Source organism: Bubalus bubalis, chromosome 10, assembly GCF_019923935.1.
Source record: "Bubalus bubalis isolate 160015118507 breed Murrah chromosome 10, NDDB_SH_1, whole genome shotgun sequence".
Classification (NCBI taxonomy): domain Eukaryota; kingdom Metazoa; phylum Chordata; class Mammalia; order Artiodactyla; family Bovidae; genus Bubalus; species Bubalus bubalis.
In genome coordinates, this window is record NC_059166.1 from 27,399,666 (window position 1) to 27,425,623 (window position 25,958).

A 25,958-nucleotide genomic window follows, 5' to 3' on the forward strand; every position below is an offset into this window, starting at 1 on the left:
TCAGGCTTTTTCACATCAGCTTAGAGGGCAGATTTTATGTTTTCCTTACGAACATTTGATCAGTATCACCTGTGACTTTAACTTTGTTGTTTGTGAGATTTTAATTCCTCGGCAGTCCTGTAAAATTAGGAAGTAACTGAAATAGGCATTTTTAAATTGTCTGCTAGAAGCAAAGGGAAAGTGTTGATGCTGCAAGCCACAAAAGTACTGTCCAGTTGCAGACGTCACTTTTTGCATGATTTATGCACTAAACTCGCAATTATAAGCTTATGTTCATCAGTCTCTAGAAGTGTTTTCAAGTAACATGTTTTAGAACTTCTGAGGATCTTAATTATTCACTATTATAATAAATGAAAATTCCTTAAGATTCCTAGTTATCTTTAGCTCTCTTGTTACTCTTTCTTTTGCCATGTTTTTGTTGTTTAGTCCCTCAGTCATGTCCAGCTATTTGCGACCCCATGGACTGTAGCCTGTCAGGTCCCTCTGTCCATGAGACTCTCCAGGCAAGAATACTAGAGTGGGTTACCATTTCTACTCCATCCTTTTGCTATAGAGAGAGACTTTTCCTATTAACAAAGAGTTTCTAAAGTATGTCCTATTCAGGATAATGTAGTGTCTCAGGATTTGTTTTGTATTATATGGTATTTCCATTTTGATCACATTTGTGAATTTACATTTATTGCTGACTAAGAGCAGGCATTCCTTTAATGTTTTATTCTATCTGACATAGATGTTCAGCTGCATGGTTTTATCATAATCAGAAGTGTGATTTTACACTAATTAAAAACAACATTTTAACTTTTGTACATTTTTTAAGAATTAGAAGGAATTTGTATTTTTGTTATAGAAAAAAGAAAATGTTTAAAATAGCCTATTTCACAATCCTAGACTGTACTAGTAGATTTCATTTCCTTAAAGGAGAATTTGAAGCAAAGAGGAAACTGACAGCCAAAACCTTCCAAGATTAATACAATGTTATCTGCCATTAACTGAATAAAACTATTACTACTGCATATATCAGCCAAAGTTTCAAAGTGGCTAACCAGCTTATAGCTTCAGTTTATTAAATAATTAAAGCTTTAAGGGCCCAGGAAACTACTCAATACCTATTTTTTTCTGTTTTAAATAGAATTGTCTTAATTTCTTCAGTTTTTACTCAGCTAAATTCCATTACAGGCAAGTTTTGTTTTTGTTTTTTGTACCCCCTCACCCTCTACCAAACAGTCTTCTAATTTAGCAATGTAACAAATTTTTAAACCATTTTATTTGGAAGGTCTAAGAATTTAATTTTGTAACAAAAGAACACTTAAGAATTACAGAAAATTTTAGTGCTTTATAGTGGTATGTTTTTAATGCTCTCTGTAGAAATACATTCATATTTTGGATATATGGGACCAGTTTTTTAGTAAAGTACTGTTTAGATTTCTTATACATATTTTTAAAATCCATAACTATTTCATGGAAATGTTAAAAGACGTTGATAAATCACCAACAGATTAAGACATTTCTCTGGACTGATCATTTAAGAAATACTTTTCATTATGACTTTATTTTTCATTAGATCAGAAAACAAATCTTTAAATACTCAATATCCTTTTCAGTCTTAGGTTTTGTCAGTCAGATTAAATAATACTGTCCATGAAAAACAACTATCAAAAGAAGTGGTTCAAATTTTTATATTCAAATTTTTCTTATCCATTTCACCTAATTTAGCATAGACGATAAAGTTTAAAAGTTAGGAGGAACTTTATGCGTCCCCCTAGTTCATCCACCGATCATCTGTGATGAACCATTATTCTGCTTCTTACTGGATCTTCTGGAACAGAAAACAACATGCTGTCTTTGTCAGGGCAGATTGGCACCCCTGGTGTTTGAAGTCCAGACTCACTTTTCCATACTACTTTTGATGGCATTTTGGAGTACAGACAACCATAGAAATTTATCATCCTCAACTTCTGTTGCACAAATCCATTCATGTTTTGGACCTTGAAGAATAAATGCATTCTTGATAACTGTAAAAATATTGGAAGTACATAAATTAATTTTTGTAGGTAACCGTCAAAAGGAAAAAATGTTTTAAAATTCAAGAGTTGATCAAATCATCTTGAAGACTTTTTGAAAATTAAAGTCTCAAACACAAATCCAGTTTAGAATATAACTTCCTAAATTACTGAATAATTCAAATATAGTCTAAAATAAACTTGTCTTTATAATTGTTTAATTATAATTAGCAATTATTTTTAAAGTAATAGATGATATGATATTCTTTAATTTCAGAAGGAACTGGGACCGGTAAAGGTCTTTACAAGAGTTATTGTAGATAAGAGATGCTGAGAGCTGGACCTTAGCCACCCTGATATGAGCACCAGGATAGAAGCCAACGATGACTTAGCTGAATGCCCACTTTTAGCTTACGTTTGATGTTCTGACATAGAGCACAGCTGATTAAGGGGAGATGGAAGGAGACATGTCATGCACATTATGGATAACTAACCCTGAGTTTGAAAATATTTATTCCCACATTTAGTGTTCAATTTTTCTCAGATTTTAAATGAAGCCAAAGCTAATGGAAAGCAGCTCTTTTTAGATTAGTTCCTTCTCTGAGATCTTGGTTCTAGCTTTACCCACAAGTCCTACCTTCACGTGCAGTGAAAAATATTGGAACAAAAGGTGTTACATTCAGATTGTCTGGCCTAACAGAAATATAGGAAAAGAGATATAGATCTTTTGAAGATTGGTAAGTAGAGTGTAAGATAAAAACTAAAAGGTACAGTAGGTTTAAGTAGGATTTCTTTTTGTAACGATTATTTCTTTTGAGATTATGAGTTAAATGTTTTGTTACTAAACATCATTTGCAAATACATCCTATAGAGAACTTTTAAATGCAAATTTACGGAAAAAAGTACAGTCAAATCTGCAATAATCACTTAGTCCTAGTATAATGGAAAAGTAATAGATAAAAATTGTAACATCTACAAGCAATAGAAGTTAAAATAGTGGTTAAGAACTCCAGCTTCCCTGGCAATGATACAGGGTTATGTCTCCCTTTGTGTCTTTGGAAAGCTGTTTTCCTAATGTGTAGGGTATGTGTCTGAAGATGCCAGCATTCCTTTCTTTTGCTATTTCAAAGGTAAAGGAAAGTTTACATTAATGAGATCCTAAAAATACTTGGGAAATTATTTGCAAATGCAAATTCCAGTTCTCTTCCTGCTTTCCTATTTTAATAGCTAATGAGTTTTATATAATACAGCTTCTTAAAGGTGTGATCTCTTTGGAGGAAGAGAATACATACATTTGGAATCTGGTATGTCTTCTATGATTAACCTATGAAGTGCCACTGATGCAATGAATTGGTAGGTTGATTTTGAAGTCCTTTCAAATGGAGTATGAGATGTACCCCGACTAGAAACGAGCAGTGCATCATTGAAGAGGAAAAGACTGAGATCACAGGTATGTTCATAGAGCCTGGTTTAAAAAAGAGAAAGAGCAGTTTAGTTTTACATACGCATACATATGTGCTTTGTTACACACTTCACCATCTTTACCTTGATAAGCTCATCATCAGGGTCTTTCCCCACCTCAGACCTTTGGACTGACTTTTTGAAGTTCTCTATTATTTTCTCCCGGTGTGAATAGTCCCTCTGTCTGTCAGACCAGTCATGTGGGTGGGCCTCAGGGTTCCTGGTGGAATGATTTGATCTTATCCATTGGACAGTATCCAGTCGATGCAGGAAAAAATGAACACTGAATTTTCCCAGTGTTACAACACAAGTCAGGTTAAAGCTGTGTTGGTATTTTGTGTTTGATGTACTTAGACAATCTGCAGGGAATGTTTTCATTTAGTTTGGTTTCATCTTTAAGGATAACTGGTTGGGTTAGAGAGAAGCACAAGGATCAGTAAGGTGTGCAGTGTCTTAAGTAGAAAGCAGGGAAAAGAAAAGCATTTACTAAGTAGGAAACAGAATTTTCTAATACAGTTGGAGAGAAATTGATGAAAAGTTGGATTTAAGTAGCTCTTCAATTCTACTGAGGTTGCTACCATGGTCAATGGTAGGCATTTTTTGGTCCCCAACCTCCATCTAGTATCCTCTCTGGTTTTCTGTTGATGGAGTCAGATCACTGTGTTTAGCAGATTTCACTGTGCTCTGGTGTGGGTTATCAAATGATGTACTAGGGAGGAACTTGGGAGAGCCTCACCCCATGCCCCCAGTCTCTGTCCAGCACCAGGAATGGCCAAGTGCAGCAAGCTCGTTACTTTGATGGAGGATAGCCCCCCAAAAATGTTTTTCTCCTAGAAGCATCAAGAAGCCCTCAAGAAGTTACTCTAAGCAAGCAACTCAGTTGACTGGCTTATTCAGAGGAATTCTTTTAGTTTTTATTGTCATCATCTGTGTTTAATTTTTAAATTGGTGAGTTAGATCCAGATAAAGTCGTTCAGAAGTGATGCAGTTACATCAGCATATACTGTCGGTTGTTTCCGTGCACTGCTCTTTTGTTTCACTTTTTTGGCTCACTCCTCCCTCCACTTATGTTACCCACATTACCAAACAGTATATACTCTTTCCTTTTTTTTTAACCCATTCAAGTAGTCACTCACATATGTACCTATGTATGCATCTATTTACAGGTAGTTTGTTTTAAGTATTATTCCAGGCTCTTTTCTTGCTTTTCTCAGCAATAGAAATCAAGTTCTTTTTAATGACCAAATAATAGCATGGATGGACCATCATTTTTCTAACTCTTCCCTCACTTAGTGGGCATTTCTTTGCAGGCTCAGGTCTCTTTCTTCCCTCCCTCGTTTCCTTTGTTTTTTCTTTATTGCCACTGTGAGCAATGTTTGAAAAAAACAGTTCCTTACATACAAACAGACTCCTTACATTTCTGTCAGATAGGGTTCCCAAGGGTAGGATTCATTGACCAAACGTTATATATATATTTTAACCAAAGCCTGACAGGTTGTTTTCCATAAAAGCTACTACAATTCACATTTAGAATCCACTCTGTATTATAATGGCTCTGGCTTGTACAAACTTTACTGTGCATCTGATTTACCCAGAGATTTTCATTGACATGCAAATTCAGTAGAGCTAGACTAGCTTGAGATTCTGTGTTTTTAACAGCTCCCTGGTGATGATGATTCGCCAACCACACTTGAGAGTATTGAGGCACTTAAGTTGTGTATTAATTACAGCTGTGCCCATGAGGTGGGCAAAAGACTAGATTGGGAGAACGAGTGGTTTAAACATTTTAAGGAGTGCTTTGCTTCAGGTTCCGCTCTTGGGAGAGTGTTGGGGGTACAGGTCATGTTAGGTGTGTGGAGAGAGAAATGCACTGTCATCCAACCACTGGAGCCACCTTCCTTCTTCAAACATTTCCTTCCCATATCTGTGGTTATGATTTAGGCTGGAAGGAGAGGGATGCTTCATATTTACTGACAGTTTGCAAGAAATAATGTTCCAGATTAAGTTGATAGGTTATTCTGAGAATAAGGGAGCAAATAGAAATAGGGATGAGGGAAAAGTGGAAGCAAGAAAGGGGGTGCATTTAGATCGCTATGTGGTGAGCTGTATGTGCTGAGTGGCCACGTTAGGCGAAAGAATTCCACCCATGTTTGTGACCCTTCTTTGGCAATATTTTTACTCTTATTACTGATAAGAATCATATCATTTGAGAAAAATGTTTAAAAGCTGTAATAAAACTTTGCCTTTCTATCTGAATGGCCAGGGATGTGCCTACCAGGGTGCTTTGAAGATGAAGCTTTGAAAGGGGTGTTTGCTTTGGTAAACAGATGTTTGGTTTTTCCCTTTGGAAGGGATGGTGTTGAAAGTAAGTTAAATGAAGGCGAATTCTAATAGCGTGACCCACTTGGGCTGGGTGGGTGAATGGCCCAGAGAAGAAGGAGCAGGAACGTTCATTGAACTTGGAGTTGAGGCCATTTGTAATCTGAGGATGTGAGCAGGGAAAGATAAATGCACAAAGAGGTTTTTATTATTATGAAAGTGCTATTTAAAATACATACAAATGAATTTTACCTAGGAAAAAGCTTTCCAAAAGCCATTTATACTCACCAAGAGCTTCAACAAGTTTCATCCAAAGACAAAAAACACCAGAACCCTTTTTAAAAAACCTTTATTATTCTACATATGTAAAAACAAATAATTTTGCCTTTCACATTGACATAATGGAACAACTGAAATGGAAACTCTGGATCCTACTCAAGTTTCAGAAAACTGCTGCTGCTCAGATTCAGAAGAACCAACTCCACGGGTAGAGTGTTTTCCTTGAACCTGGACAGGATTTCTTTGTTTCTTCACAAATAGACTCAATGACTCCGCCAAACATAGTTTAAATTCTTAACACCATTCTAGAAGTGTTTTGTCGTTATTTAATCACTATTAATACGTTAGCCAGACCAAGAAACAAAGTACCCAACTTCCATAAATACATAAAACTTTAAAAGTAATTTGCAGAGCATAAACTTTGGCATGAACAGATAACAGTATGTCATTGGTTCTGTGAGCTAAGTGTTAGTCACTCAGTCGTGTCCGACTGCAACGCCGTGGACTGTAGCCTGCCAGGCCCCTCTGTCCATGGGATTTTCCAGGCAAGAATACTGGAGTGGGTAGCCATTCCATTCTCCAGGGGATCTTCCCAACCCAGGGATTGAAAATGGGTCTCCAGCATTGCAAGCAGATTCTTTACCATCTGAGTCATGAGGGAAGCCCTCTGTGAGCTGACCTGAGTCAAAACTGTTTATCACCTTGTCCTCATCATCCACATTCTGACTAGTGGATCATAGTGGCTTTTGGCAGTGGCCAGGATAAAAGTCAATTCAGAGCCAGAGTCCTGTATCCCTGAGGAGTCTGGGTATTTCTCTTCCCCCAGTGCCCAGTTTCCTGGTCAATGACTATAGGTCCCTTTGGGTAAGCTAAAAGTAAAGTTAACAATATACATACTCTGTAGTTTAGTAATGTTTGTCCTCAAGGGGACTCAGGGTCTGAGCGGTGGATGGCCCTGTTTGGTAATCTAAAGCCGTGCCTCCATTCACTGGTCTTAGAGGCTCCACTTTGCACTTGGTGACACCCCATTAGAAGGAGAACAAAGGTAAACAAAATGCTTTAAAAATCAGCAAGTTTAAAATCACACAGGAAAATGTCAAAGTTCCAAGGTACATAAAAGCGTAATCCAAAACTATGTGGGTTATATCTACAGAGGGACAAATGCCTCCAGGTTTCCTAGCTCTAAAATGACTCTTCCCAGAGCAAATTCTGTCAGTCAGAAACATGGACTTAGATAAAGAAAGATAAAGGAAGAGTGTCTGAAAAGGAACATATGAAGGTAAAATTAATTCTAACAATAAAAAACTGGAATAGTCCCTAGCATGTGTCCTACTACACTGACGTGTTTAGAATTGCTGACTTGATATCTAGTTTCCTTCTCTTGTAGCTCATTTCTATTGTTCCTGACCAAAAACAACAAAATGAGAAAACAAAAACACTGTGACAGTGAGAAAAGTGACACAGTTGTGTGATTTGATTTTCATTTAAGGGACTGGTTAAATCAAGGTGAAGGGACTGGTTTATTCCAACCTCTCCTCCACCCCAAATCCTGTCCTGGCCTTTGGAAAACATTCAGTGAAATATTCATTCAAATAACAGGCAATCTGATTTTCATTTCTTTTATTGAAATTAGTTCCTCTGCATTTGGTTGCTGTTTGTGGAGCTACCATCTTTGCCATTAATACTGAAAACATAGATTGCAAATAGTTTTCTAAAGCAAGAATTTAAAAACAATGGCCCCACTCCTTGCTTTTTGTAAATAAAGTTTTAATGGAAAACAGCTACATATGTATTGTTTATGAAGATCATATTAATCATTATGTATTGTATTTATGTAGCTGCTTTTGTGGTACAATGGCAAAGTTAGGTAGTTGCCACAGATATCATTTGGCAAGAAAGACCTAGAATACCTACCATCTAACCCTTTACGGAAAAAGTTTGCCCATCCTTGTTCTAAAGGAGAAAAGGAAATGGTAGCACCTTCGCATCACAATCGCTTTTACACTACTGTGAGCAAACCAGACATGTGAGACCTCAGTACAATGGTGGTCCTATGGTGAGACCCTTGGAGCGCTGACCTCAGTAACTAACTGCAGATAATTAACTGGTCTTCTCTTTCTTAGAGTTGAGCAGATCATCCATGTGATCTCTCACATCAGCTCTCCTCTCAGTAGGAAAGTGACCAAACCAGAAATGTCTCGAGGTAGTGGCCCAGGCAGTGATGGTTGGGTTTCTTCCAGTCTATGACGGAGCTGCCTGGAATGTGAGTAAGGTGATAAACACCTTACATCATCTCAGAGGGGGTGTGTGTGTAACTTTTCAGATCAACACAAAGATTTATTGTATATTTACAATATGACAGACATTGTACTGGATTCTGGGTACAAAATAATTAAGACACACTCATAGCCATAGGATAGTTGAATATTTACCTTAAATAGAAACTTATGTCCTCATCACAGCAGTGAAGTTGGGCCACATCTTGAACCCTAATCAGATATCTGTTTGCTTCTGATAGAGTCTATGAAATAAAAAGAATTTGAAATATATATATATATTTATAAAATAAGTCTCATTACCGAATAATCATATCCCAAAAGATGTAAGTGTTGAGTAGAACTCAGTTCAATTATGAAAAAAGCATTGTTTTTAAAACTATACTTGAGGGAGTTGTCTAATTTTTAAAACTATTGAAATTATTTTTTTTTAATTATAAATTCTTTCTTACTACCAAAAATAAAGTGGGGATGTGGATGAGTCAGAAGGGATCTATCAAGAAATGTTACAAATTAAGATGTCAGGCTCCTTTACGGATCTAGCCATGGAGATGATCACTTGGGGCATACAGTGATCCAGAGATAAAGTTCTGTGGACTCTGTGAGTCCCAAGATTTTTGGACTTTCTGTAATCCAGTCAATCCCATTACTCTTTCCCTTTCAAAATGCACAGATCTAAATTAGGCCAAAACAACTGCATTTTGCTTCCTTAATTTGGCCAAATAAAAACACAATCGATTGATACTTTCAGTTCAGTTCAGTTCAGTCACTCAGTCGTGTCCCCATCTTTGCGACCCCATGAATTGCAGCATGCCAGGCCTCCCTGTCCATCACCAACTCCCAGAGTTCACCCAGAGTCATGTCCATCGAGTCAGTGATGCCATCCAGCCATCTTATCCTCTGTCGTCCCCTTCTCCTCCTGCCCCCAATCCCTCCCAGCATCAGAGTCTTTTCCAATGAATCAACTCTTCGCATGAGGTGGCCAAAGTACTGGAGTTTCAGCTTTAGCATCATTCCTTCCAAAGAAATCCCAGGGCTGATCTCCTTCAGAATGGACTGGTTGGATCTCCTTGCAGTCCAAGGGAATCTCAAGAGTCTTCTCCAACACCACAGTTCAAAAGCATCAATTCTGCACAGTCTTATGGACTCTATGGGAGAGGGAGAGGGTGGGAAGATTTGGGAGAATGGCATTGAAACATGTAAAATATCATGTATGAAACGAGTTGCCAGTCCAGGTTCGATGCATGATACTGGATGCTTGGGGCTGGTGCACTGGGACGACCCAGAGGGATGGTATGGGGAAGGAGGAGGGAGGAGGGTTCAGGATGGGGAACACATGTATACCTGTGGCGGATTCATTTTCATATTTGGCAAAACTAATACAATTATGTAAAATTAAAAAAAAAAATCAATTCTTTGGTGCTCAGCCTTCTTCACAGTCCAACTCTCACATCCATACATGACCACTGGAAAAACCATAGCCTTGACTAGACGAACTTTGTTGGCAAAGTAATGTCTCTGCTTTTGAATATGCTATCTAGGTTGGTCATAACTTTCCTTCCAAGGAGTAAGCATCTTTTAATTTCATGGCTGCAGTCACCATCTGCAGTGATTTTGGAGTCCAAAAAAAGTCTGACACTGTTTCCACTGTTTCCCCATCTATTTGCCATGAAGTGATGGGACCATATGCCATGATCTTCTTTTTCTGAATGTTGAGCTTTAAGCCAACTTTTTCACTCTCCACTTTCACTTTCATCAAGAGGCTTTTTAGTCCCTCTTCACTTTCTGCCATAAGGGTGGTGTCATCTGCATATCTGAGGTTATTGATATTTCTCCTGGCAATCTTGATTCCAGCTTGTGCTTCTTCCAGTCCAGCGTTCTCATGATGTACTCTGCATAATTCACATATTAAACTCCTGCTATATGCTGAACACTAGAAGACACTAGTTCATACCTGATGGAGCTCCCAATCTTGTGGATAAAGGACTGTAAGAATGTGTGACAGGGAGGTTCAGGGTGTTAAGAATACCTAGGAAGGGGCAACTCACACCTGGAGATGTCGGGGGAAACTTTTCAAGGCAGATGATACTTGAACTGGATCTTTAAAGTACGAATAGGAGTTTATCCAGTGGAGCAGAAAAAGAAGGCAATTTCTGAGAGGGAAGAGCATGAGCAAAACACAAATGTGAAGGAGAGGCTGACATTATTAGAGAATTGTGAGTATGTCTGTGTGGTTTGATCATCCAAAGAATAGCAAGGAGAGATAGGAAAGCCTTCCTCAGCGATCAATGCAAAGAAATAGAGGAAAACAACAGAATGGGAAAGACTAGAGATCACTTCAAGAAAATTAGAGATACCAAGGGAACATTTCATGTAAAGATGGGCTCAATTAAGGACAGAAATGGTATGGACCTAACAAGCAGAAGATATTAAGAAGAGGTGGCAAGAATACACAGAAGAATTGTACAAAAAAGAGCTTCACAACCCAGATAATCACAATGGTGTGATCATTCACCTAGAGCCAGACATCCTGGAATGTGAAGTCAAGTGGGCCTTAGGAACACAGCTAGTGGAGGGGATGGAATTCCAATTGAGCTATTTCAAATCTTGAAAGACGATGCTGTGAAAGTGCTGCACTCAATATGCCAGCAAATCTGGAAAACTCAGCAGTGGCCACAGGACTGGAAAAGGTCAGTTTTCATTCCAATCTCAAAGAAAGGCAATGCAAAAGAATGCTCAAACTACCGCACAATTGCACTCATCTCACACGCTAGTAAAGTAATGCTCAAAATTCTCCAAGCCAGGCTTCAGCAATACGTGAACCATGAACTTCCTGATGTTCAAGCTGGTTTTAGAAAAGGCAGAGGAACCAGAGATCAAATTGCCAACATCTGCTGGATCATTGAAAAAGCAAGAGAGTTCCAGAAAAACATTTATTTCTGCTTTATTGACTATGCCAAAGCCTTTGACTGTGTGGATCACAATAAACTGTGTAAAATTCTGAAAGAGATGGGCAGACCAGACCACCTGACCTGCCTCTTGAGAAACCTGTATGCAGGTCAGGAAGCAATAGTTAGAACTGGACATGGAACAACAGACTGGTTCCAAATAGGAAAAGGAGTACATCAAGGCTACATATTGTCACCCTGCTTATTTAACTTATATGCAGAGTACATCATGAGAAATGCTGGGCTGGAGGAAGCACAAGTTGGAATCAAGATTGCTGGGAGAAATATCAATAATATGCAGATGACACCACCCTTATGGCAGAAAGTGAAGAAGAACTAAAGAGCCTTTTGATGAAAGTGAAAGAGGAGAGTGAAAAAGTTGGCTTAAAGCTCAACATTCAGAAAACTAAGATCATGGCATCCAGTCCCTTCACTTCATGGCAAATAGATGGGTAAACAGTGGAAACAGTGGCTGACTATTTTTCTGGGCTCCAAAATCACTGCAGATGGTGACTGCAGCCATGAAATTAAAAGATGCTTACTCCTTGGAAGGAAAGTTATGACCAACCTAGACAGCATATTAAAAAGCAGAGACATTACTTTGCCAACAAACGTCCATCTAGTCAAGGCTATGGTTTTTCCAGTGGTCATGTATGGATGTGAGAGTTGGACTATAAAGAAGGTTGAGTGCCGAAGAATTGATCCTTTTGAACTGTGGTGTTGGAGAAGACTCTTGAGAGTCCCTTGGACTGCAAGGAGATAGAACCCATTCATCTTTAAGGAGATCAGTCCTGGGTGTTCATTGGAGGGCCTGATTTTGAAGCTGAAACTCCAATACTTTGGCCACCTGATGTGAAGAGCTGACTCATTGGAAAAGACCCTGATGCTGAGAAAGACTGAGGGCAGGAGGAGAAGGGGACGACAGAGGATGAGATGGTTGGATGGCATCACCAACTGGATGGACATGGGTTTGGGTGGACTCCAGGAGTTGGTGATGGACAGGGAGGCCTGGCGAGCTGCAGTTCATGGGGTCATAAAGAGTCGGACACGACTGAGCAACTGAACTGAACTGAAAGGCAGTGAGAAGGAAACTAGAATGAATCAGATGATATTCCATAGGTAACAGATAACCAGTAGAGGACTTCTAGGATTTTTACAGATGTCCTCAGTGGGCAGAATCCTGCGCCACATATTATATGCAGGGAAATAGAAAACAATAAAGACATGGCCCCATTCCTCAAAGGGGGTCATGAGCTCTGTAGTACCAAGCAAGGTGCTAAGACTACAGAGAAATCATGGGATGGGATCAAGCCCACTTGTGCCTCTTCTCATCTAGCATCCTTGCAGATAACAAGGATGTGGAATATGAGAGCTTGGCAGCACCTGGCACACAACAGGCACTCAACAGATGTTAGCTGAATCAGAATCTCTATTTCTCCTTTTTGAGCATGAGATGTAGCAAGTGCATTAGAATACGTACAGGGCACCCCCAGATGAGTCTCTGTATGTCTAACAGGTGATCTTTCATATTGATGTTCCGCTTCATCTAGAAAAGAAAGTGATTTTAGGCAAACTGAAATTGTAATGTTTTTATACATAAAAATAGATTAAAATATGTTATGGCACTTGATAACATTGTGGTATTTTCATAAACTATCATAAGAATCTCAGTTTCCTGTACCCAGTGTTTTAAAACAAAGAGGCAAGTGGCAAGACTCTCTGTTCAAAAAGTTTTTTTCTGGGTGTACTGTGTTATTGTTTCCATTCAGCCCAGACTCCTGGGCTGTGTGCCCATCACAGTGACATGTTCAGAATGGTAGTCCTATACTCCAAGATGATCAAATCTTGCAGAGAATAATTGTGATTGCTGTACTTTCTTAGGCAGGAAAGTTGATTAATACATTAAGAAGTACTTTCAGAAACAAAGAGTTTTGCTCTTTTTTTTTCATCTGTATAAGTGTACTTAAAGAGATATCTGAAAACATTATTTGGTTTAGAATAAAGGCCCTCAGTGCTCAATATCACTGAATACAATGATTCAGCATTAAAAGGATGAAAAAGTTTGAAGAGAACCCCAAGAGGCTAAGGGATTTCAGAATCTTTGAGTCAGAGTACCACAAAAGCATTATAACATTTTTAAAGGACACAAACTCTTACCAGCAACCAACCTGATCTATGTAGCCTTTGTAATTTTTGATTTGGTCAATTGCAATGGTCAAGTTTCCACGGTCAATATGTTCCGCAGGAGTGTGAAGCCTCAGAGCATAGAGAAGATGAATATATTCTTCAAACCTCCGGGATGGGTACAAAAGCAGCTCCGGAAGACTGTAGGAGGCACAGAGAGAAGGGAGCTCTGGTCCCTTTCTGAAGCCACAGAATACCAGTCCTTGGGGTGACCTAGCTGTGCTCTCCCTCAGAGCTTACCTCAGCATTTTGGTAACAATGGTCTTATCATGCCTCTTCAGGAAAGCTCGGAAGGCTGGTATCATTTCTCTGCACTAAAGATGTGAGTTATATTGTCAAAATTCTGTAAGACAGTTGTGAAGTGTTGTTTCTATTCTACCAGACAAGCATAATCTGTTAAGTGCTCAAAGCAAAAGGGCAACACCTACACCTAATCACAGTACTATTAATACTATAGGTGCTTCCTGATATCCTAAGTATACTGTATTAATTATACCATGAATTAACCCTAGTCATTGGACTTAATCAGTATAGAAAAATGAAAATGGACTTTGCATGCAGGTAGGCCTGGATTAGAATTCTAATTTAATTTTATCTAATTCTGTGTGACTTTGTCAAGCTTACTTAGCTCCTCTGAGCCTCAGTTTTCTCATGGATGTCATAGCTAACTCTTGGTGAGGGGCTGGGGAGGGGGCGGAAATCCTATCCATAGAGTGCCTGCCACACAGTAAGTGTTAAGTGTAGGGATTAGTGTGTAATTCTGCTGTTAAGCATGTTTTCCACAATAACATTATGAAGGTGCTCCTTTGTACTTAAAATCTGTTTTAAAATGCATTATTCATCACCATTACAGCCCCCAGGAAGTCACCGCATTTTTCTCAGATGCCAGTAATTCTAATTTCTAGAAATCAAATAGTCACTGATTTCAATAATATTAATAGCTAACATTTACTGAGTACTTACTTATATGTACCCCCATGCTAGTGAAATATTATTATCCATAACTATAAAATTGCTGGCACCAATCTGCTATGATAACATGTGATGCTTTGCTCTGATTCTTGTCCTAAAGGTCAGTTCTATGACACTGCTTTATTCATGCAACTTTCACATAATCGAGTTGCGCAGCAGAGCTTAAACTCCCCGGGTGGAGCAGAAAGAAGACGACAAAGAGAGATGTCTGAGGTCAGGAAGTGTTCAGAGACCTCCCAGCCCCAGGCCTTCACTTCAGGGCCTCAGGGCAGACAGGTGGGCAGGGCCACAGCGGGCACAGGGAGAGGGCACTACCTGTCCCAAGGTGCCCCTCCTGCTGCCCTTTTGATGCAAACCCAGGAGGGGAAAGAGTATCTTATTGTCATCAGAAGAGATCCTAATGAGAGCACCAAGGGGCACAGATGAGAGCTGCATCGTCCTGCTCAGACTACATACACATCGTCACAGCAAAGACAACTGTTTAAAACGCACGTGCTGGGGAATTCAAAACAAAGGAATTCCTTGTTTTATCGTGAGATTTCACACATTGAGTGCCATTATTCCACACGTGATTATGAATTTCTTTTCTCCATGAGAGAGCTGGACTCACCACATGGGCTGTAGAGGCAGTATCAAAGCAGGCTCACAGTTTTGCTTCTGCTTAACTGTGAACTATCTTCCTATAACCAAGCCCCAGGGTAACTGGGGCAGGTGGGAGTCTGGAAATTTGCATGAGGACTAGTTCAGTCCCACAACCAAGTCCTAGACACTGCTGGGTCAAGCACTATGCCAGCCCCTAGTGATCGAAACTAAGTCAGTCAGTGCCCTCATCCTCAAAGAGCTCACGGTAAACCAGAGGAGGAGATCCGGAAGCCAAGGATAGGAAAGTCTTTCCTACGAATTCTAGTCCTTCTAGTCCTCGCAAGTTCAGAAGGTCTAATAAATGCCTGGATGGTCCCTCAATCTGTTACCTTCTCAATAGTTTTTAGAACCACAGGGTAATTGTTGAAGAAATTGGTATACGTGTTCAACTGGCTTCCAAACTTTATGAATATTTCTCCCACACAGTGAGCGGGGCCCCATTCCTGTAGTCTGTCTCTCAGGTCATCTAGAAACCGCCTGGAACATGAGAAAAGCATGGCTGTGAAATATTGACCAACGACAGCCTATAAACTTATAAAATATAAATGTGTACTCAGTCATTTAGGGCAGGGCTTTTGCCAGATCCTTTCGCCTTGACACAGAGCTGGAAAGGGAGGAAGTAGGTTGACTTGGGGGCTGACTCAGGATCCCAAGCTGGCCTGGAGAGTCTGCCCTGACTGTTCCCTCTCCCCTTTGCCTGGGGACAGTTTCTTACAGTCCTCAGAGGAGGGTGCTCAACTCACTTCAATGGCTGAATGCCAACACTACCACTAAGCCCATTTCCCTTGGATCAAAGGTTATTCTTCAGCCATCACGGAATTTCAAAACTGGAAGCACACTAGTTCCTTTTATAGAATCTGGGGTCCCTGAAGCTAAGGAAATTGTTCTAAGTTATCTAAAGAGTTACTGGCAGAGAAACACAACCTCAGTTTGTCTTATGCAAATGATCAATTTTCTCTCTCAACCCTTCCATATACATATACTGTTGTTAAACTAATCCCCAGCCTCTGGTTCTCTAAGCAAAGTGTTCTAGTGACTTAGTCCCATTACAGCCTCCTGTTCCTCTCCCACTGATCAGCCAAACACTGATGACTATGAATAGCTCCCCTTCCCATTGTCTTTTGCGTAAATAGCATAATGAATATAGAATCCCCAGGCACTGAACCTCCACTCCTTGACCTATAGCTCTGAGTCCAGGCAGGGATACACCCCAGGAATCATCACTACTGTTTGCAGCCCAGTGTCGAGAATCATCTCTCTTCTGTGAGGTGATCAGGCAGTGTCTCCAAGAAAGGCAGAGAATGACTGAGCCTCTGCATAACTTTTTGAAACAAGTGTGTGTTCCTCCCATACCACAATGAATATTTCAAAATATAGCTATTCAGAGTTTACCTGTTGAGACATAAGATCTGCAGAATATCAGAGAACATGATCTGGATGTTTGCAGCACTCAGACTGGCTCTGTTTGATGACAGCGCCGCTCTCAGTGGCCTCACATAAACATCTCTCACAATTTCCAGCATCTGCACATATTTTCTCTCGCTCTGTAAGAGTTCCCTGACGACTCTGGTTCGCTTTTCGGCTGAATCCAGCTGGAGTTTTCTCTCCTGTGGAAAAGCATTAAGAACTCAGAAGGAAAGTGTAATGACTCATTTCAGGCTTCCATCATCCAAAGGCCTGACAGTCAAAGGAGACAGAGAAATGAAAGTGTTGAGCAGTCAGGAGGTCACTCTGAGGGTACCTTTCTGATTCGTGATATGCAGGGCTGAAGGGAAACTTGATAAAGGAATATGGAGGACTCTGCTCGACCCCATCATCAAACTGTCCCTTACACTGGCCACCCTGATGCCATAGTAGAGATGGGTCTTGGATACTTGAATCTTGAAAAGGTACAGGTTGAGAACTTACTTTGATCCATCTATCCATCCAAATAGATATCTAGTGTCATGTGCTAGGTGTTGGCTTCTACAATGATGCGAAGGCAGAATTCTGCCCTTACAGATATGATGGTGAGAAAGCCTTTGGGTTGTGCATTGTTTTCCTTTTTTTTTTTTTTTTTTCCCCAGTAGCGTTTTATTGATTATCATGTAGACAAGACTGAAATGAGCTAGACCTCTTGTTATCAAATAATTCAATAGTTATTTCCCACTATGTATTATGAAATACCAAAACCATGCTCTTCTTTCTGTGTTTAGGAAAAACTACTATCTCTCCTGGGTAGTTAGGTTTCCCGATGTTCTAAGCTTTCTATATATCCAAGTTCTGTTTTAGCAATCCTGAGGGAAAAGCCATGCACTGGTGTAAAGAAATCCCACACCCTGATATTGAGTGCTAAGTTTATGACTGGAGAAATTAATTTTCCTTACTAGAATTAGGATTCTTTCCCTTCTATTTACACTTCTGAAGTTGTAAAATTAGTATTTTTACAATAGAAAACAATCACAATATTCAAATTTTAAAAATCTAATAGCCTTGTATTTGTACCTAGGACGATTAAAACTCTTAGAACACAATTTCCTCTGTCCCCTCCAGCCCCACACTGCTCCAAATAAAATAAGACAATACTAATGTTTAATGCCATGTGATCTGCACCTGAAATGTCAACCATAATTTCATGATCTAAAATTAAAATGTGAAATAATTTAAGAATCAGAACACTCATTCTGTTTGAGATACTATAAACACTGTTCTTGGTTAGTTTTAATCTTTCAAACACATGCCTATTGTATATAAAGCCTATTTCAGTTCAGTTCAGTTCAGTAGCTCAGTTGTGTCCAACTCTTTGCAACCCCATGAATCGCAGCATGCCAGGCCTCCCTGTCCATCACCAACCCCTGGAGTTTACTCACACTTATGTCCATCAAGTCGGTGATGCCATCCAGCCATCTCATCCTCTGTCATCCCCTTCTCCTCCTGCCCCCAATCCCTCCCAGCATCAAGGTCTTTTCCAATGAGTCAACTCTTCGCATGAGGTGGCCAAAATACTGGAGTTTCAGCTTTAGCATCAGCCCTTCCAATGAACACCCAGGACTGATCTCCTTTAGAATGGACTGGTTGGATCTCCTTGCAGTCCAAGGGACTCTCAAGAGTCTTCTCCAACACCACAGTTCAAAAGCATCAATTCTTCGGCGCTCAGCTTTCTTCACAGTCCAACTCTCGCATCCATACATGACCACTGGAAAAACCATAGCCTTGACTAGTCGGATCTTTGTTGGCAAAGTAATGTCTCTGCTTTTTAATATGCTGTCTAGGTTGGTCATAACGTTTCTTCCAAGGAGCAAGCGTCTTTTAATTTCATGGCTGCAGTCACCATGGGCAGTGATTTTGGAGCCCCCCAAAATAAAATATGTCACTGTTTCCATTGTTTGCCCATCTATTTGCCATGAAATGATCTTTAAAATACTGGAGTTATCTAATATTTATAACAATTTTGATTTAAGGTTTCAGTTGTCAAATTTCCGCTGTTATCTTGAAACTATAATAAAGCACCCCACCCTAGCCACCCTCCCCACCCCACCCTGTTACCAGGCAACAGCTACTGAGCATTCCTGCTCAGCCATTGGTTGGTGCCACAGTGGCCCCTCCCACAAACAACCAACTGTCAATAAGGCTCGGTTGGTGGGAGCATTCCACCAACCGTCAGCCGAGTGGTGGTCTTCTGGTGCAAAGTGAGGTAAGAGGTGGATGTCAGCTTTTTCCCTGGGCTCTGTAACAGAGCTCACCCAGCCTTGGGCCAGCGGGGACCCTGTTCTTCAGGGTTCTGGAGCTCTTGCCAAGGCCGCCCACTGGCTGAACCCCAGGCGTTGAGGCAGTGGTGAGCTTCTCCCCCATCCCCACCTCTGAGACCTAATGGCAGTGGCCATCTGCCTGGGATGTAGGTTGTCTCCAGAACCTGTCCCTGCAGTTTGGGCGGCCTGAGGAGCCTGAGGGCGGGCCAGTCGGGTTGGGTGCCTCCGTCAGTGATGACGGCTGGGCAGGGTCTGGGGACCCGGCCGTGAAGGAGCCCACCTGTCAGCCAAGACCAGAGCTCGGAGGGTGAAAGTTGTGCCTTGGAACCTGGCCCTTTCCTGTCAGAACAGAGGATAATGTTTGTTTGGTAGAAATTTATAGGAACATCATTACCTGACCATGACCTGACCTCAAGAACAAAGGCTCTGATACAGAGAAGTCTGCAACGACTAACCACACTCCCCCTCACCTTTCCTAGAAAAGCACTTTGCTGAGAGCTTTCAGGGAGTTTGGGGTTTTTAAGGCCTGAGCCACCTGTCTCTTGCCTGGCTCTGCGATTACCTTTTCTCTGCTCCAAACTCCCACATTTTGGTATGTTTGGCCTCACTGTACGTTGGGCACATGGAGTTGTGTTTGGGTAACAAAACCATTGTGCAGTATTATCACCAATGGTCAGCGGAGATACTGTTGTATTTGTTTCTTTGTAAACCCTCTCTTCCTGGGTGGTTCCTGGGATGGCGTGGGGCTGAGTAAGCCCGCAGCCGCTGAGGTCCACAGGGACACTGTCCACTGTAGGCGGACTGTAGGCACCATCCACTCTAGGCAGACTGGTCCCGGCTGTTGGGTGGATGGGAAAGAGCCCAGGGCCGAGCGCCCTTCTGCAGAATTCAAACTTTTCTTTCTGCCTGTTTCTTGACCTTAAGGAAATCATTTAAGTTTTCTGACTTGACTTCCTTTTCTACAAAATGCAGGTTCTAATGTATGCCTTTCAGAATTCTGAGGTTGAAACATGATAGTAAAAGTGGATGTGTGGTGTAGAAATGCTAGACGGCACACATGCGCTGTGTGGTAACCGGCAGCACAGGACCAAGCCTCTGCCGGTCCATACCTCCTCCACCCACTACCCTTTGAAAGACAGCCCTAAAGGTTATATTGATTATACTCAACATTTTAAATCAGACCATAGCTGATGATGAGTTGGTTAGAAACTGTGATTGATTGATTATACTCAATCAACAGTTGATGGGTCGGTTAGAAACTGTGAACCTTCGTGTCCACGGACCATTTCTTTAAATGCCTTTCTAGCGTTCTATTAGAAAAGCATGGAGTAGCACAGAGATGACTGTTGTTGCCAAGATGTTTCATGTCCATCCCCTTGGCTCAACTTCTTTTTAGATCAGGACTTACTCAAAAGAAAAAGCTACTGGCTGGATCTCCTCCAGTTATATTTGGGGGTTCTCCCCTCAAGAGAAACTCTAAGAGAAGAGAAAGAACAAACCAAAATAGTTGGCTTACCAGCTTAACCAGCAACTCAAAATTTGGATCATTTTTGCTGAGACTTGGTTTTGTGTCCTGAGGGTTATCTTCTATAACATCTCTTTCCTGAGGATTAAATGCAGACTTGATTATTTGGAGGCAGGCCCTGGGATATCTAAATGCCCAGTCAGTGCTAAGCCCACAGGAGGCTCTCAGTAGCTCTGCCTTTGGCCCTAATCACAGTGTTCCCTAGAAACATAAGTTAAGCACTCAACAAAATTAAATTTTATGTTTTAAAAAATAATAACTTTTTGCTTCCTAGGAACTGTGTTAAGAAACTAAATTCAGTGCAGTTTCCGTTTTCCCTGGGAACAGCTCCTCAACACATGCCCGGGAAATAGGTCTCTGCCTGAGTTCTGGCAGAAGTGTGCACATAAGTTACCTTACTTTCAAGATGCTAGAAGAAAAGTTCACAATACTTTGTAAAATTCACCTCTTTTTTCACCTAATGAAAAAGTGTCATAAAGAAATTCACATGCCATTTCTAGATCTGTTTCCACATTTAAATATGGCTTATTCTTTCCTCACTTTGCCTTGTTAATTTTTCTTGTGGCTTCCATATAAATTATCACATTAAAAAATAGCCCCCCTTCCACCTTCCCTGCAGCATCCCAGGGTCCAGCTGAGAAATGGAACACTGGTCCCACGTTTGTGTTAAAAGCTAATGATGATTAATGGTCACTGCTGCTGCCCTTCTGAGTCAAAGATAAAACTATCCATGGCAACTCCTTGATATGTAGGAGTGAAACTAGAAGAAAAACACCAATTTATAACCAAGACTCCTTTTGTCTTACTCTATTCAGACAAAAACACACTTTTATTTTGTACCTGCAGACATGTCTCATGGCTGCCTGAAGCCTTTGTGTAAGACCCCTGGGCCCAGAAGCACACGCAGCCAGCCAGTTCCTCCCGGGTCTGCAGGCCCCCCACCTAAGTCTGAGCACTTCATGGCTGCTCCACATAGTCTTTTCACCATGTCCTTTCCCATTTGGGGCTGACCCACACCAGTCTGGCATGTATTTATACTTGTGTGCGTGTGTGCTTAGTCAGGTCCAACTCTTTGTAACCCCATGAACTTAAGCCCATCAGGCTCCTTTTTCCATGGAATTTTCCAGACAAGCATACTACAGTGGGTTGTCATTTCCTACTCCAGTATTTATATTTATGCCAGGTCAGGGGGAATCTACTTTGAATTTTGACAAAACAATTCAAAATTTCTATGCGTGGAACATTGTCTTCTTTCAAAATATGTAATAATGCTGATCATTCATATGGAGAAATGATAACTTCAACCAGTTAGCAGTGACACTGCAGTTGTGTAGGTAGATGTGGTTGCAGGTATAAAGTGAAAATGAAACTCAGCCTGCTTGACTGGAGTTTCAGAGAACCCAAGCCATACAGATTCGAATTGTGGATTCCACAGATGACGGAGGCCCCCTTATCTGGGATATCATCCCTTTGGACAGGCTCCCATGAGTGCTCAGTCACTGAAGCTCAGCAGTGGACTCCTGGACCACCCTGGCTATCTTAGAACCTGCTTACTCAGACTGGGCTTTGTTTCACGTCTGGCTCAGCAACAGCTTTTAAGAATTTTTAAACCACTGAACTACCAGGGAATTCCCAGCTACAGCTATTTCTTAAATGTAAAATTTTCTTTGTGGATAGCAAGTCAATTTGACATAGTAATTGTGTTTGAACCTAAAAACAACATGTTCTCTCATTTTATATTATCTAATTATTAGGATTTTTAGGACCTGTTCTTAGGTTAAGATGCCATTTGTTATTCATTTTGAAGGAGGAACTCAAAGGAAGTAACAGAGTAGCAAACTTTGCACATTTTTAAGAAAACAATTATTTTGAGTCAATGGGCCTTTGCCTTGAGACTCTCCACGGCCTGTAAGGGAGACTTTGGATCACATATTCAGAATTTTCCTCTAGGATCTTAGTTATTGCTAACATCCTACTTATTGCTGGTGCTTCTCCAGAAAACACTTGACTACCTGAATTAGGGTCCAGAAAGAATTGTGAGGCTTCCCAGGTGGCTCAGTGGTTAAAAAAAAAAAAAAAAAAAATCCACCTGCCAATGCAGGAAACACAGGAGATGTGGTCTGATCCCTGGGTCCAGAAGATCCCCTGGAGAAGGAAATGGCAACCCCCTCCAGTGTTCTTGCCTGGGAAATCATATGGACAGAGGAGCCTGGTAGTCTACAGTCCATGGGGTCGCAAAGAGTTGGACACAACTGAGCGACTGAGCATGCATGCAGTAGTTGTGAAAAATGATAGTGCTGAAGAACAGCCATGATTCTCGCTGTGACCTGTCACCATGTTCTATAGCATCAGTGTAAACACTGCAGGCATATCAAGGCCAGGAGTTACTATTGTACTACTGACTGGGCAGCAAGATGATAGATTTATAGAGTGAGCTATCTACCTATCTATATGTATATATGTATGTGTATTTGGTCCTGGATTTGGTAGACTAATCCTCTTCCACAAACCCTTGTGGAAGAATCTATAAAACAGTTGTCTCAGAAGAAGGCATTACTTTCCACTCCCATGGTTGAGAGTTTGTGTGCTCTTCTGGATGAATATCTACACTTTTAAAAATAAACTCCAAGGTGTGGAGAAACTCACCTCCATTTTATCCGAATTCAGCACCTATATTTAATCTGTGGTTTTCCTTCCTAGGGCCACCAACTTTGTTTCATGGGCATCATGCACAAGCTCCCAAGTTTTAAATAACAAAAAACCAAACAATAATCTAAGATCTATTTTTTTTTCCAATTTTATTTTTAAAAAAGGAAAATATCAAAGATATTCCCAGGCATTAAGGAGTTTAACATTTCTGTAGTTTTACTACAGGAAGGTGATGTAACAAGAGCAGGTCTATTGGTTCTGATTCTCTGGAGAACCCTGATGAGTACATGGTCTGTGAGTTTCCTAAGAGATAGATTTAGGGGTCAGGCTACAAGGAAGCAGGGTTCTAACATCTAAAGGCTTTGATGTCCCTGGGAATGTGTTTATCAAGACTCCTCCTGAAGAGGATGCTTGTGGTTGGGAAGAATAAGCTGCTTCAGGGAGTGGGGGTTCTGCTAAGAGGCATGGTCTACTAAAGACAGAGGGCAGGGGCTGCATAACTGCAGGCCTTTCACTCTGCTGAGTGAGTTTAGGGCAGCTTGGCAGAGAGGACGCGGCCCCACCGGTGCTCCATTTGCCTTTCCCTGCACTGTGCTGTCCTGTAAAGCCAGGGCAACAAAGTCTTCCAGAATATCAGGTTAATAGGGCAACACACCATTTGCTACTAGGGGAACTTACAAGTCTATTTCTCCTAACACTCTCCACGGTGACTTTGTGTTAGGGGTGGCATCCCCAGCCTTCAATCATCAAAGATAGGTGCTTTTCCAATGGGCATGAAATGGCATTTTCATAGACATCAGTTCTCTGAATGACAGTGCAATTTTCAGTATTTCCTGAATCCATATTACTTCACTTAACCAAGAATGTACATATTCTGAATATAGTACTGGCAAAATTATTTTTGCTCAACTAAAGAACTAGCTTCAAACCCACTTTTTTTTCTTTTATGAATTTGAATCTCAACTAAAAGAAAAAAGAAAAAATGAACCATTTTTAGTTTCACCAAAAAAGTGTCCTGGGCTGCAAAAAAAAAAAATCTCTTTAGGTTACGTTGGACAGAATGCGAGTATTCAATTCTTCCCCCAAGAGTCAACTAGTGTTACTCTCATTAGCATGATGCCATGTAATCCACTAATCAAGTAGATTAAGTGTTACTACATTATGAAACTACAAAACACCCTTTTAAAAATAAAAATCCATGAAAATGAAGTTCTTACGAGAAATGACAAATTGAAAGCTTTCCAAGTTAGAATTATCATTACTGATTACGAATTTCTTAAGCACATTTCTCAAACTGTACAGTGAAGCAACAGCATAAAAATGCCACAGTAATTTTACCTTTGTGAGTAAACTGTGTGTTGCCTTTGGGTCATTTTGTGTCAGAATGACATTTCCTTCAAAATGCTTGCTCTTTTTACTACATTTCTTTAGCAGAAAATATGACAAAAATTCCAGAGGGTTGTCCTGAAAGATTACCAACCCCCCCAAAAGAAGAATTTTTAGTTCAAATGCAGGTCAACAAGAGTGCAGTAGATATGAGAACACATTTTCTAGTAGCATTTTCAGCTTTCTACCTAATTTACAAGTCTAGAACAAAGTAACTCTTATTTGAAGCAGTAAATGGGGCTTTCTGGTTAATCTTGGTTCTTAGCTTATTGTCACAGTTCAGTGAGGATGCCAAGGTCTTGTGGGAGGGTCTCAAGGTCTTCAGAACCAAAGTGGCCCACACTGGCCTCTTAGCCAGAGGAGGAAAGGGGACAGGACAACTTTGGTGTGTTACAGGGGAAAGAAGAGAGCCTCCAAGCAGCAGAATTCTTGCGGAAAACACCATGGTAAGACTCCCAAATCTGGTTCCCTCTCAGGCTGTAGGTTTGAACACCATGAAAATTATATCATACAAGGTTATTTTAAAATAATTTGGTGGCATAAGTACCATGAACCAACATCAAACATTGAATAATTCTTTGGTGTTTGAGAATACTGCAGAGAGTTTCAGGGCCTCAGAATTATCCCTGTGAACATCCCTGATCATATTATCAGCTGAATTCTCCAGGGCATTTATTGCTGGGCTGTGAGAGGGTTGGCTAGTGCACTGGAGAGTTGAGTCTTCAGAGAAGAAATTCATGGCTACCTGCAACTCCTCGGGCTTTACACTGGTCCATGAGCCCAGGAGATGTCTGGTGCTTACCCAGGAAGCCAAGTTGAAATCATGATGGATAAGGAGAAGGTGTCCAAAGGCAATGTTAAATCCCCCACAAAGTATAATTACTACAGTGGGAAATATTTGAGAACTGTTTCTTGGGAAACTGCAAGCCTTATATAGCATCAGGTATGTTGATAATACCCCATTCCTGTCCTGTTCTCAGCTTCCCCTGAACTGAGGGCTGCAACAATTATTATTCCTTATGCATGGGGATTTGCTTTGGGACCTCTGCAGACACCAAAATACTCAGATACTCAAGTCCCTTATGTAAAATGGTGTAGTACTTGCATATAACCTAGGACATTCTCCCATATACTTTGGTGTGTGTGCCCAGAGGTTAAAGCATCTGCCTGCAATGTGGGAGACTCTGGTTCGATCCCCAGGTTGGGAAGATGCCCTGGAGAAGTAAATAGCAACCCACTCCAGTACTCTTGCCTGGAAAATTCCATTGATGGGGTAGCCTGGTAAGCTATAGTCCGTGGGATCGAAAAGAGTCACACACAACTGAGCAACTTTCACTTTGTGACCCCATGGACTATAGCCCACCAGGCTCCTCTGTCCATGGAATTTTCTAGGCAAGAATATGGGAGCATGTTGCCATTTCCTACTTTGGGGGATCTTCCTGACACAGGAATTGAACCCAAGTCTCTTGCATGTCCTGCACTGGCAGGCTGATTCTTTACAACTGCACTACCTGGGAAACACCCCCATATACTTTACATATTTATTCATTTATTTGGCCGCACCGGGTCTTAGTTGCCACACATGGGAT

General features: G+C 40.8%; 1 protein-coding gene across 3 annotated transcripts in view; it reads right to left on the reverse strand.

Annotated features, from left to right (window-relative positions):
* Positions 1-1,618: 1,618 nt before the first annotated feature.
* Positions 1,619-25,958, reverse strand: part of ECT2L (epithelial cell transforming 2 like) — a 74,655-nt gene continuing 50,315 nt past the window's right edge. Inside the window, exons 12-21 of one of the 3 annotated variants that reach the window (XM_044924168.2) lie at positions 24,322-24,447; positions 20,326-20,412; positions 16,474-16,688; positions 15,411-15,558; positions 13,708-13,781; positions 13,452-13,608; positions 12,764-12,829; positions 8,492-8,580; positions 3,293-3,465; positions 1,619-2,012 (exon numbers count right to left, since the gene is read on the reverse strand). In XM_044924168.2, the coding sequence (XP_044780103.2) occupies positions 1,885-2,012; positions 3,293-3,465; positions 8,492-8,580; positions 12,764-12,829; positions 13,452-13,608; positions 13,708-13,781; positions 15,411-15,558; positions 16,474-16,688; positions 20,326-20,412; positions 24,322-24,447 (1,263 nt within the window). In that variant the 3' untranslated portion in view covers positions 1,619-1,884. The remainder of the gene's footprint in view (positions 2,013-3,292; positions 3,466-8,491; positions 8,581-12,763; positions 12,830-13,451; positions 13,609-13,707; positions 13,782-15,410; positions 15,559-16,473; positions 16,689-20,325; positions 20,413-24,321; positions 24,448-25,958) is intronic. The other 2 variants (XM_025295008.3, XM_044924169.2) reach the window with 2 other exon arrangements.